The sequence below is a fragment of the Penicillium bovifimosum genome (assembly GCF_028826915.1).
Source record: "Penicillium bovifimosum strain IBT 22155 chromosome Unknown utg000004l_segment0_segment0, whole genome shotgun sequence".
In the NCBI taxonomy this organism is placed as follows: domain Eukaryota; kingdom Fungi; phylum Ascomycota; class Eurotiomycetes; order Eurotiales; family Aspergillaceae; genus Penicillium; species Penicillium bovifimosum.
In genome coordinates, this window is record NW_026622713.1 from 1,781,562 (window position 1) to 1,794,557 (window position 12,996).

The window sequence follows — 12,996 nt, forward strand, 5'->3', positions numbered from 1 at the left end:
CGCTACCTACTAGATAACCTAGGCCTGGCGTAGTTTGGCCATTTGCTTCTGAGTATAAGCTTACTACCTATCCCAAGGAGCCCTGGAGCTGTATGGATAGCCCCAGCATAACATGGAACTGGCCACCGTCTTTCAATTCCGGGCACTCGAGAGGGTCGCGACAGACTTCGATTGACATATCACCGAGGACACCCTTGGGAACACCCTTCATGTTCACTATTCATACCCAGAGTAAAAGAACTGTGAGTACAAGAATGCTACAATGCACGCAGAGTACCTATACAATGTGGGATACCATGGATTATTGGAGGAACTTTCCGATACTATCGAGCTGCAACGTCCTTTCTGCCGAGTCTCCGAATATTCAGCGAACAAGGAACACACAATTGAGAGAAAAGGCGAGCTCCAGCACTGAGAAATCTCCTCCGCTTGAACTAAAATGCTCATTTAAAAGGCAAAGAACCGCTTCGCGCGTATAACAGGATAAGTATAAGAATCCCAGTCATGCCGGGAAGATGATGGGTAGGTTGGGATAATTGGATAAGGCCACCGACAAGAGCAGAAAAGATGTTCCGATAACGATATGTCCGATTGGCATTGGGGATTGGCTGTGTCCGCAGGCGTACACACATACAGCATGCTTCGTTTCAGCGAAGATCCGCAGAATGTCCATGCAAAAATATGATCCGGAGAAGGAAAAATGACCACGTTGAAACCCTCTACAGAGCGTAGGGGTTGACAGATCGAACGGTAAGACATCTAGAATGGCGAGAAAGCAGTTAGTTTAGAATCCTCATCAGCTGGAAGCTCCAAGAGAATACATACGGAGGACTCTTGCTCAGATCGGTCTTGAGGATAATGGGAACACGGGTCATCTCGGTGACATCTTGGATGAAATCGCCATCCACTTCGCGCAGCTTGAACAAGTTCAAGTACTTCTCCTTGTTAGTCAACTTGTCCTCGGGTGCGTCGCCAGTGCCAGAGGCAATCTTAGGGTCCGAACGGGTACGGTGAGGTCCCTGCTGGTGATGGCCAGAACGCGTAGGCGATGGTGGCATGCTCTGAGTCGAACGATCGGCGGAGTTGAGCGAGACACCGGCTGCCATTTCGACGACCTCATCCACATCTTCATCATCATCGAAAAGAGCATCGACAGCGTCGGCAGACATGGTGCCGGTCTCGGTCTGCTTGCGCATGGCCTCATCACGCTCCCTGGCACGCTCCTTGGCTGCTTCAACCTCGCGAGCGGCAGCTGCGGCCTGAGCAGCGCGGGAGTTCCCGGGCTTGGGACGCTCATCCTCGGGGATGTATGCAGACGAAGGGACGCCCTTCTCCCAGTACAGCTCGAGCACACGACTGTCCTTGCGGTACTCGGCCTTCTTGAGCGGCAGCTGGTCACAGTGCACACGCTTTTCAAAGCCATATTCCGGAATCAGGACGTCAAAGGCAGATTCATAAACGCAGAGCACGATACCCTCGCTAATGAGATCACCACCAATCTCGCGACTCTTGCGGTCCATCTTCCGACAGGCCTCGATGTGTACACTCTGCTCCTGGGCGTTGAGAGCGGAATCCTTCTTGTTATTGCAAAGATCGACAATCTTGTTTAGTGACTCAATATCGTCATTGAATTCCACGGCACCCTCCGAAAGCACGGCTTCAAGTTGACGGTGGACAAGTATATCGGCATAGCGCCGAGAGGGATTAGTGAAGTGCGTGTAGACCGGCACGTTAAGGATGTAGTGCTGGCGCATCTCATCAGAAGCGCCATTGCTGACAAAGTATTTGGCGCGCTGCATGGCTTTGGCAAGAAGAGTTTCCATGCCCTGTATCCAATGTCAGTATAAGGTATTTCACAGATATGAGCACGAGAGGAAAAGTTTACCTTGCGGATATCCACATCCTGCACCTTGCAGAGGGAGCTCTGGAGGCTGCCACTGCTACTCGGGTCGATCTCGTAACCAAGGCGGTTCATCCGTTCCACAAACAAGGCAAGGCGACGGGGTTTGGGCGAAAACTGACGGCGCAACAATGCTTTCTCGGGCATAGCGCTGAAGAGCTTACGGGCAACAAAGAAGTTGGCCTGGTGGCTGAGCTCTTCAACAAGCTCGTGTGCCGGGGTTGACTCGAAAATGTTGTACTCGACTGGCACGTTTTCGTCATCCAGTTGCTGTAGCAGACGCTGGACGGGAGCATTAGACACACGGTTACCGAAACGGGCCTCACGGAATTTGCCGACGGCGGTCTGCATGAGAAGTTAGTATCTAAGGAAGGGCAAGATGATAGAAGCAAGAGTAACTCACGTGCAAGAAGCGGATGCTGTCAGCAGAGACGGCGCCAGTGCTAACATCAGACTTGCCCTCAACAAGTGCATTGACCTGGTCGTAGTCCAGACGGCCAGCGCTCTTGATGACACCCTTACCAATCCAAACATCTTCATCAACTACACCCGTAGCGGGGTCGGCCTTGAAGACCACGCTGACTGTGAGGCGATCCTCTCCCGGAACCAGGGAGCAAAGCTCGGTCGAAACGCGGGGAGGCAACATGTTCATGATTCGGTCGACCAAATAGACCGCAGTACCGCGCTTCTTCGCTTCGCGGTCGACCAGAGAGTTGCCCTTGACGAAGTGAGCAATATCGGCCACGTGAACACCAATTTCGACCTTGCCATCGTCAAGCTGCTTGACATGGAACGCATCCTCGAGGGATTTGCTGTCGGCAGGGTCAATTGTGAAGATGGTCTCTTCACGGAAGTCACGTCGCGAAGCCAAGGTATCACCCTCGGCAGAGACAGACCAGTCTTCCCAGCCGATACTCTTCAGCACAGCATCAGAGAAGTCATCCGAACCGAAGTTGTTATCACGGAGGAGGGCATCTGTCTCAACACGCAGGTCACCCATTTCTCCAAGCTGTTCGACGAGAGTGCCGAAGGGGTGCAACGAGGTAATAGGCCATCTCTTGATGGAAGCAACGAAGATTCGATTGGCGTAGTCCTGGTGCTTCTCAACGAAGTCCCGAGGCGCCTGCTCCGTGGGAATGGCGATAAGGGGGACGCGCTTGTCAGTAGGCTTGAACCAGACGATCTTTGGCTTGTCCTGGTGACGGTCATTGTGAGAACGGCCGTGGGCGCCATCTCTGGCTTGCCGCTCAGCCTCCTGCTTCTCCTTGGTAGCCTGACTGCTGGGACGCAACAGACCCAAAGTGCCCGAGAACATCTGACCAGCAACACGTTCAATAACCGCAACGACGTGACCGGCGTACAATGGCTTCTGCTCGTCACTGATCTCATCTTCTTCACACAGAAGAAGGCTCTGGCCTTCGACCTCGACATCATCGTTCTTCTTCTGGGTGGGACGCTGGCGAAGACTGCCACGGCGACGGATGCTTCCATCCGGGCCGATCTCCTGTCTATCGCCAGTGGAATCGGATCGACCGAGTTTATCGTTTCCAGCATTGCTGTTGGAGCGAGCATCGGTGATATCCTTACGCTTCTTCTTCTCCTCCTTTTCTTTTTTCTGACCCCACACCTCGTCGACATCGAGAAGCTCAATTGCGACAAAGTCACCCTCAAGGGCGCGGTTCCGATCCTTACTACCGCAAATGAAGATGTCGGCGTCCAGATCATCAGTGGTCACGTAGGCATCGGAACGGTTCTTTTTGTTGACGCGCAAAACACCAGCGACCAACTGTCCGTTGCTAAGGAGTGCAGGCAGGTTTGCCTGGGGGAGATACGGAGTGAACAGGGTCTTCCGCTGCTGTTGTTGTTGTTGTTGCTGTTGCTGCTGAACAGACATCTGCGGCGGGGCATGCTGGCTCGCCTGAAGACCACCCATACCTTGGCCATTCTGCTGCTGAAGCGCTTGCAGCTGAGCCAATTGTAGTGGGTTCAATTGCTGGCTACCGAACATCTGAGGCGCCATCATGACTTGGCCCTGAGGGAGTTGAATAAGCTGAGGCTGAGCGCCATACTGGAATTGACCAATCGAGCCCATTGACTGGTTCATCGAACCGCGCGAGCGATGGCCGGGCTGGAAGCCACCCTGCTGTTGACCAACGGGCCTCTGCTGATCCTGGCCCTGGGGTTGGTTGTTGGGTTGTCGCCAGTTGCCTTCAAAGTTTCGGGAACCTGATCGAGCATGGCCGGTCTGGCTGGGACGCCGTTGGGTGTCCGGTTGACCGGTTGATGGCTCACTGGCTTGGGGGAATTGGAAGCCACCCGCACCACGACCAGAAATAGAAGCCCGGTTACCACCGATGGCCATGGATTGGCTGCGGCCATGGCCGCCAGCTCGCATGTTTCCAGCCCGCTGGAAGGCGGGCCCCTGGGGTGCCGGAGAAGTGCTGGTTGCAGGCTTGTCATCGGAGGAAGCCTGATTGTCTGAACCACTTGCACCAGGGGCAGGAGCGGGGAACTGGAATCCTGACGCAGTTCGCTTCTGCTGGGCTAGTTCAGCGGCTTTCTTGGCCTCAGGGAGAGCAAGTGAGTGGCGGCGCTGGTGGCCACCACCGGGAGGACCACCACGGCCGCGACCGTGGTTAGAGTTCTCATTCTTGTTGTTGTTTTGATTATAATCAGCGTACCCCGAGGCGCCGGAAGACGGGGCAGGCGGCGGTCCCATGGGAAGGCCAGGAAGAGCAGATTGATTGCGCCGGTGCGAATGTTGGTTCGGCCCACTCATCGGCACTCCAAGCTGCTGCTGTCCGCCCTGCGGGAACTGGAATGCATTGACTTGCTGTGGGGAGACACCGCCCATGGAGGTACCTGTTTGAAACGGGGGCACCTGGCCCAGTTGCTGGGGCTGCAGTAGCCCCATGTTGACGTATTGTTGGTGTGTCGCGGCGATTTGTTGCTGTTGCTGCTGGAGCAATTCAATTTGTTGTTGGATGGCCAATTGTTCCACTATTAGAGTGTCCGAGTTAGATCGCCTGATATCACGGGGTATCACGCCCTAGGGTTACGTGGGGCAGTCACGCGGGAGGTTGCATACTCATCAATGGGGTGAGCTCAGATGGACTTCTCCGATGAGCAATATGGAACTTGCGTCCACCAGGGCCTTGAGGCCCAGACTGACTCTGCTGATCCATGATCCAAAATAAACAAAGACTGGCAAATAAGGTAGAATGTAATATGTGTAGCGGAGTTGATCCAGCGACAGAGGAGCCTGATTCTTGCGCCAAAAGGCAAATGAGCCCAATGAGAAGGATCACAGGCTAGCCAAAAGGTGTTGTATGTGCGGATTGAGGGGTTCAATATGTGATTATCCTAGAAGAGAGACAAAGAGTGAATCAGTAAAGTTGAAAGTGATGGAGGAAGAAGTATGAGGAAGTGAGAGAAAGAGGAAGAATGAGGAAGTGAGAGAAAGAGAAGCATGGCGATGCAAGAGCATTTTGAAACTATCAACCAGTCCTGAGGCAAGGGCGGACCAAACAGAAGTTTAGAGCTCAGGGGGAAGGAAGCGAACTTGACAATGACCTCAATAATCACCATAATTAGGGCAAGGGTAAACCAATCCGGTTGTAACTTCCCCAAAGCAATGCGTAACGTAGATGGCAATGTTCTTACCTGCAATATGAAACTAATGACGACTTTTGAACCCTAGCATTCCAAAATGACGTCTGTAGAGTCCAAGGTGGGATGATGCTTATTTTTTGTTACAAATCCAAGCGGAGACGAGGGGCAATCAAAGGATCAGAAGTTGAAATCGAGGCAATTGTAGGATCAAGGCAGAATTGGTCGAGCGATACCGTAGCAACGGGATGAAGCTTCGAACAAGAGTTGGAAGGACCGAGGGGGTGGAGCTGCACTGGAAAGCACAACTGCAACCGAGAAAGGGGGATTCGACTTAGAAGCACCTCGGCGGAGAACTTAGGGCTCCAGCGAAGTATCAGGCGTATGAACGAGCTTGTGTTCAGGGTGATTCTCAAATTCTAAGACGGGTATTCAGAGTAGTTCCCCGAAGAGAATGACAGCGAGTACTGAAATTAGAGGGAAGGATATAATAGACGATGGAAGCATCGACTAATTCGACTCGAAGGAGCGATGGTGGGGGAAAAGAAGAGAGGGATGGGATGAGAAATGAGAGGGAGGGGGAAAGGAGAAGGAAGAAAGGTGATGCTGGAGATACAAAGAGGTGTGGGGAGAGGACCATTGGTGTACGGAAAGAATAGGATCTGTTCGGAAATAACCAAACGGCGTTTTATTACAGTTTTCTTCTACCTTTAGCGGATGAATCCCGGAGTGGATTGCGTAAATACTAGAACCGTTATCTGCCATACTCCGTTTCATCAGGAGCCATGGATGATCGCCATTGCTACTACTTCATCATCATCCTGATGCATCCGTTAAGACTGATCCATGTGAGTACCTTATCTGAGGGATCATCATTTGGAATCTAACATTTGATGTACAACATATAAATGGGAGTTGAGTCGCCTAATTTATCCACACAGTAATTCTGCCCCTGTACAGAACATGCAGAACGACTTGGACTAGTCATTTAATGGTAAGTTGGCTAGTTTTTAGGGTCCATTAAGCTAACTCTAGGGGCCCGCTGGGATTTACCTGGACAAAGCGAACAAGCTCGGTGACAGGGCATGTCCAGTGAAACATTGGAATAATCTTGGGGGCATATTCTCTATATCTGCTTGAAGAATTTGCTTCTCATACATTGATTGTAGCTGCAGTCAAAATGGATGATGCTCACGATGATGTAAACGATGTCAAGGCTTCCAGACGGGAGCGCACCAGGGAACGCTCGCGGGTCTTGGCTTACTCAGATTGAGGGTCCGCCGAGGTGGGCCATTGGCAGCGAGATATGTTGGGAGAGGAGGATAGGCGAGACAATTGCGGATCATGAAGGACAGTACGGAAAGTCACGAGAGAACGCCGACCTGCGATTTATCAAGTTTTAGCTTCCATCATTTTGGTATGCGGATTGGGCAGCCTTCCAAGGTTCTAAGTAGTATCGGATGAAGCATCCATTCGTACAGAGCTGTGTAGTGCTGAAGTTGATAGGCGGTGATGAAAGGCGGTGAAGGCGGGTCTCAAATTTCCGAGGTCAATTCACGGTACGGATAGGGTAAGTTATTTTCTCGGGCTTCAGGATATTTGCTTTGAGCATTGCGATGAAACTGTGAAGGTGCAAGGTACGTCAGGCCATTGAGTTGCTTATTGGATGGTTTGTTATAATGCAGCGACGCTAGAACTTCAGTTTGTTTGTGCCCTCGAAAGTTGCTAACCCAATCTTCGATAGCTACAGTCTCCATGGACCCTCCATTCCACGAGTTTTGACGCGCCCACGTCCGATCCTCTTATTGCTCGATGCACAATTCGCTCTTCTTTCGCCAATAATCTATCGTGGGAGGTCGGACAAGATCGCTCTACCTCGCTGCGTCACCTGTTACTCTTTGAATCTAGGTTGATCCTAAGCTCTCACGACCAAGTCACTTCCCCATCCTTCTGACACCAGATATGGTCTCAGGCGCTTGACGCACCTTATCGCCTCACTATCTACTTCATCTCACTTCGCTTCACTTCACTTTTCATCTCTACGCCTTCCAATCCTCCCAACAACCGCAAGTGTTCCTCACTGCCCAAGAGAAGCTGCAGCCTTCCCTTTCGACTACGGGTAGGAACAAACTCTCACTTTCTTCCGATTTGATATCAACCACGCAAACATCATGAGACATACTCGGACCCATGTCCCGCCCTTGGATAGTGTATCCAAGGAGCGCATGCTCGACCTTGTCCGCGAATTCGAGCAGGTTCGAGTTTTTGACTCCGACCTCAAGAAGGTTCATCAGTATGAGCGGAAGTCTTTTTATGAGAATCTCGACCGAGTTGATCGCGAGCGCGAAGCAATCCACACAGCTGCCCTCGATGAGGCTGCTGCTTTCCACAATCGTATCCGCGAGGAAGCGGAAATGACCCTAAAGGCCCACATCCGTGCCGAAGAGGAAGAACGCCTGCGGAAAGAAGAGGCGGCCCGCAAAAAGGAGGAGCACCGACTCGCTTGCGAAAAGGCTGAAAAGTTGCGACTCGAACAAGAGGCAGCAGCGCGCGCGGAGGCTGAACGACAAGCCAAGGAGCTGGCTAAGAAGAAGGCCGAAAAGAAGGCCGCGGAGGAAGCAGAGGCTGCGAAGAAAGCTGCTGCCCTTGAGACCGCACGCAAAGCTGCACTTGAGGAGAAGCTTCGTAAGGAACGTGACCTGGCCGACAACCAAAAACGCAAGCAAGAGGAGGAGGCCGAGAAGGCGCTGCGGGACGCAAAGGATAAGAGTCAAAGCTACCAGCAGAAGCAGCTCGGTGGCGGTGTTCTCTCTGCTGAAGATATCCGCGTGCATCAGCGTTACGTTGAATTGCATCGGACTCTTAAGGAAATGCGCAAGTGGCTGAAGGATATTAGCCAAGGCCAGCCTGCTCTCAAGACCACTATCGGAAACATGCGGCGCTCGATCAAGAAGTCCGTTGGCCAGCTTCGAACTGGAACGGGTGCCAACAAGGCACAGGTGAGGAACATAACCCTCCCCAGGACGATCTATTACTGATGTTCGAAATCAATACTAGATCGCGCAAATCAAATCCGAGCTCGAGAAAGCGCTCACGTACCAGGAGCCGACGGTCGACATCCGGAAGTTCATCGCGTTCCCACCCGAGGAGATTGCAAATTCTGAAAATAAGGTCCCAGCCATGTTAATTTACGGACTAAACATTTTCGCAAAGAGTCTGGTATCTTCTCTACTGGCCGAAGCATCTATCAAGCACTCACACGCCGAGCCGATCGGTATCGTTGCCGCTCAGATATTCTCGTTCGATATTTTTACATACAAGGGTATCCATATGTCGGACATCATGTTGGCCAAGTATCGTGTCGTGTGTCCAGCTCTCTGGGGCTTCACAGGCAATGATAAGACTGAGGGAGGCCGTCGCGTCCTGGGTTGGTGGCGTTCTGCAGATACTGGCTCCTGGATCCCAGAGTCAGCACATATGGACCGCATGACTGCACTTGGTGCTGGATTTGCTGCTATTACCCTTCGCAGTTTCGCCAAATCTCCACGCCAAAACCCGTTCCCAAACACCATGTTTTGGGCTACCCTTCATAAGATCCTTGCCATCCCGCCTGCCGAACTGCAGGAGACACAGGTTGCCCTCCTGGCAGCACTGCTGCGATCGTCAGGCGAAAGGATCATTGGGTTCTTCGGGCAGTATGGAGTCGCCCTCATGCGATATGCCATCGTGGACTTGCCTCGCAAGCTGCAACGAGAGACCATGGCGGTGACTCAGTTGAGCACTCTTCGGGATTTATACCTTCGAGAGAAGAATGTGCTCCTTTGACCGGGCCGGGAGGCGTTACGGATTTGCGAATTTCGACGGGTACAGGTCGCCCCAGCGGCAGGTGCTGGAGGCAATATAGGCACAACAAACCTGGCGTTTTATTTTGTTTTAATCTATTTGTTTTTTTAGCGGTGATCGGTTGTCGCCAAGTCTCATCACGAATTTCAAATGCCACACTCTGTACGGAGAGCCCATTCACAGACACTGATGTCTCCATCTGCAATGCCAGGACATAGCGAACGATTCAAGCGATAAGGATACAGCACGAGTGGACAGCACAGGGATCCGTAGCATTTGCTAGCTGGTACAGAAGCTCGCTGTGTGGATACTATGCACCCAATATATGACTTGAAGAAGTAACAATACTCCAATTGTGTACATGGCTGTTTTCGTCAGTCCCTCCGCAATTAACGTTGGAGACCGCCATCCCGCACCTTGGCTCCCATGGACCATGTCCATGTCTCGCTCCACCTCGCCACCACACATCCATATCCAACAAACCCTGTTCCGTTCGCGCGGCTTGCTCGGATGGAAATATCTTTGTCGCGACCATGTACTTGCAAACCCGGAAGATGCCGGCCCGGCGAATGGCGAGACAATCGGTCTCTGTCCCAGCTACTGAACAGTGCATTGTAGTCACGGTATTATTCGCTAGATCTAACTCATGGGATCCTAGGTTCCACGTAGAAAAGCATACTAGTAAGACGACGAGGGTTCTCCCGCTTCCCAATGATAGCTAGACGGGGATTTGCATCCCCGTATTGTATGTGATCTCACCCCGCATAGCAGCTTAGGGCTTGGGCCAAATCGAGCCAATGAGAACATCATCATAATCATCATCATTGTATGTGATCCGATCTGGATCGTTGACCCCAAAATATCAACTTCATGGGGCCAGCTGTGGTAGCCTGTGGACCGTAGCAATCAACCAATGCACACCGGGAGGAGAACTCGGAGGTATCCCGCATGTACATGTAATCTACTTTCTCACCTTAGGTACACCGGCAGATGATTTCCTGACTGTGAAACTATCGAACCTTGGTATGACCTATCTCAGCATTTCGGCTGCAAGGGACACCATCAGGCAACGACGGACAAGCCGGGTCACCATTTCATCCCCAGGGGCTATGGGTGACAGAGCAATGCTCGTCAAAGAGTCAAGCTGGCTAGATTCCCATAGACCATAGGCAAACCAATCTTCAAGACAGTCCCCCGTGGATCTCTCATAGGCGATCGCATCGGATCGGCAAGGCCGCAGGCGGTGTGGATAATCGAACACAATGCGGTTCTTTGCCATCGATCGATTTTTCCCCAATGCTCTCCACATGGGTCCCTTTTCCCAGGGATCCGTGTGGACACGGATAGCTGGGCTTTGTTAATGGATGCTCGTGACATCAACGACTTCACGACTTCGCATCGAATGGTAGGTTGACGGGTGGCACTCTTGGTGCAATAATCAGGTTCGAATTAAGGAGATCAGAGGCTTTCATTAGTTGTGAAAATGGTTGTTTGTTACTGTAGTGAGAAACAAGCGTAAGAAAAGGTCCCATAGTAACATCAATCGTTAAAGTCACACAGGTTAGATGAATTGAAAGATACAGCTGCAGTGAAGTCAGAAAGTCCAGACCATTAAAGGAGAATGTTTCATCCATGGGTCCAAGAATAGAAAATTGGCAGATTGGCCAAACCCCCTAATGTCAGGAACTGGAGCTCCTCCACTTAAGCCCAAAGTCCAAGACCCTGTCAGGGCCGAAACCCTCTTTCACCCCCCAATCTCCAGTTCCAACCTTTGGATCTCTCTGGGTTTTCTGACGTACTTCGCTTTTTCTTTCCTTTATAAACCTCCACGCTCATTTACCCATTCTCATTTTGTTCACACTCATTTCGGTCAATTCCCCTCATTACGCACTTCACAATGCGTGCTTCCTCTCTCCTTTCCCTCCTGCTGGCCGCCGCCCCGGCTCTGGTCTCTGCGAAGGGTACCCTGGGTTTCTCGCTTGGTGACAAGAATGCCGACGGTACTTGCAAGTCCACCAGCGATTATGAAGCTGATTTCGATGCCCTGAAGGGCCTGTCCACTCTCGTCCGTACCTACTCCGGCACGGAGTGCCATGCCCCTCAAAACATCCTGCCTGCCGCCAAGAACAAGGGTTTCAAGGTCGTTTTGGGCATGTGGTAAGTTTCTGCTTGAGCTCTCCTCATCTATGTGATTCATCTCTGACCTGGTATTTCTCTTTCTCGCTAGGGTTGGTAAGCCCACCGATAAGGACAACCTGTTGGAGGAGCCTTCCTTCAAGGCCGATTGGGCCGCGATTCAGAAGGCCATCCCCGGAAATGAGGACGCCATTCACGCCATCACTGTTGGCTCTGAAACTCTCTACCGCGGCGACTTGACCGGACCTCAGCTCCACACATATATCAGCCACGTTATGAAAGGTGTTCCCAAGGGTGTCCTTGTCGGCACCGCTGACAGCTGGAACAAGTTCGCCGATGGTACTGCCGATGCCCTCTTCACCCAGGAGCCTATCGTCACCTACGTGTAAGTGGACGCGCCGCGGAGTCATTATATGTTCGCACCAATGCTGACACTTTTTCCTAGTCTGAGCAACGCTTTCGCTTACTGGCAAGGAACCGCCGCCGACAAGGCTTACAAGACCTACTTCGACGACATGGCTGGTGCGATGGAGCACATCCAGAAGGTTGCCGGTGACAACGCCGATAAGATCAACATTGTCAACGGCGAGACTGGCTGGCCTACCGATGGCGGTTCGGACTACGAAGATGCCAAGGCGGGTACCAAGAATGCTGAAAAGTTCTGGAAGACCGGTATCTGCGGTATGCTCGACTGGGGTGTCGATCTGTTCTACTTCGAGGCCTTTGACGAGTCCTGGAAGCCCGATAGTAAGGGTGACAACGGCGAGCTTAAGGATGAGAAGCACTGGGGTCTCTTCACTGCGGACCGCAAGTCCAAGTTCGACACCTCTTGCCCTAAATAGATGTGAGATTTGTGTTTTTGGTCCCAGTGTCCCTGGTTAGATGCTTTGACGGGGACCGGCTTTTATCTTTTTCAAATTGTACTCAATTTTTTCTGCGGATTGATCAAATGGAAATATGGCCCAATAGCTTATACAACTTAGTTATACAATAACTAGTTATGCGAACATCTTACTCTTCAAAGCTTTCTCCTAATTTGCTCTGAAATGAAGCGCGAAATTAAGAGGGGAGTGAATATTGTTAGTCACCCGCATTTTGTCCGCCCCGGAATAGTACGGTTGAATCCACAGGCGCATCCATGGAAAGGCCTCTCTACCCCTGAATTTGTCCCGAACTTCGGGAATTTTTTGTTTACTTTTGGACAATCGTAGAAGCCTCAAGGAGAACCGAGTCAACTGACTAGTGATTAGGATCCAGTGGCCAAGCCTCTCTTTGATGGGTACCTGCGCAAAGGCAAGGATAATCTTGAGATCCCAGCAGTGTCGGGCACATGTGCGTTATGCATACTTGTACGGAGTAGACCCTCATAAATTAGGGACAACATTAGAAGCTAAACGGCCAACCGGCCAACGAGCCAACAAGCCAACGGCCTCGGCCTACGCTAAGCAAATAATGGTTGGGTCCCCCCTAAGTACACTGTACACCGCATTAGCCCACACTATTCCACG

General features: G+C 51.7%; 4 protein-coding genes across 4 annotated transcripts; 3 read left to right on the top strand and 1 right to left on the bottom strand.

Moving 5' to 3' along the window:
* Positions 1-719: 719 nt before the first annotated feature.
* ssdA (mRNA-binding translational repressor SSD1) lies at positions 720-5,085 on the bottom strand (the record flags this gene model as incomplete). The annotated part of the gene is made up of 5 exons (XM_056665717.1): positions 720-759; positions 826-1,826; positions 1,886-2,245; positions 2,304-4,900; positions 4,989-5,085. The coding sequence occupies 5 exons, from the start codon at positions 5,083-5,085 to the stop codon at positions 720-722; spliced, it is 4,095 nt and encodes a 1,364-aa protein (XP_056522667.1).
* Positions 5,086-6,717: 1,632 nt separating this feature from the next.
* Positions 6,718-6,912, top strand: N7515_004974 (uncharacterized protein; the record flags this gene model as incomplete). The annotated part of the gene is made up of 1 exon (XM_056665718.1): positions 6,718-6,912. The coding sequence occupies one exon, from the start codon at positions 6,718-6,720 to the stop codon at positions 6,910-6,912; it is 195 nt and encodes a 64-aa protein (XP_056522668.1).
* Positions 6,913-7,680: 768 nt separating this feature from the next.
* N7515_004975 (putative RNA export mediator Gle1) lies at positions 7,681-9,334 on the top strand (the record flags this gene model as incomplete). Its single annotated transcript, XM_056665719.1, has 2 exons — positions 7,681-8,508; positions 8,567-9,334. The coding sequence occupies 2 exons, from the start codon at positions 7,681-7,683 to the stop codon at positions 9,332-9,334; spliced, it is 1,596 nt and encodes a 531-aa protein (XP_056522669.1).
* Positions 9,335-11,249: 1,915 nt separating this feature from the next.
* On the top strand, positions 11,250-12,330 carry bgt1 (1,3-beta-glucanosyltransferase Bgt1; the record flags this gene model as incomplete). Its single annotated transcript, XM_056665720.1, has 3 exons — positions 11,250-11,509; positions 11,580-11,873; positions 11,934-12,330. The coding sequence occupies 3 exons, from the start codon at positions 11,250-11,252 to the stop codon at positions 12,328-12,330; spliced, it is 951 nt and encodes a 316-aa protein (XP_056522670.1).
* Between the last annotated feature and the right edge of the window lie 666 nt (positions 12,331-12,996).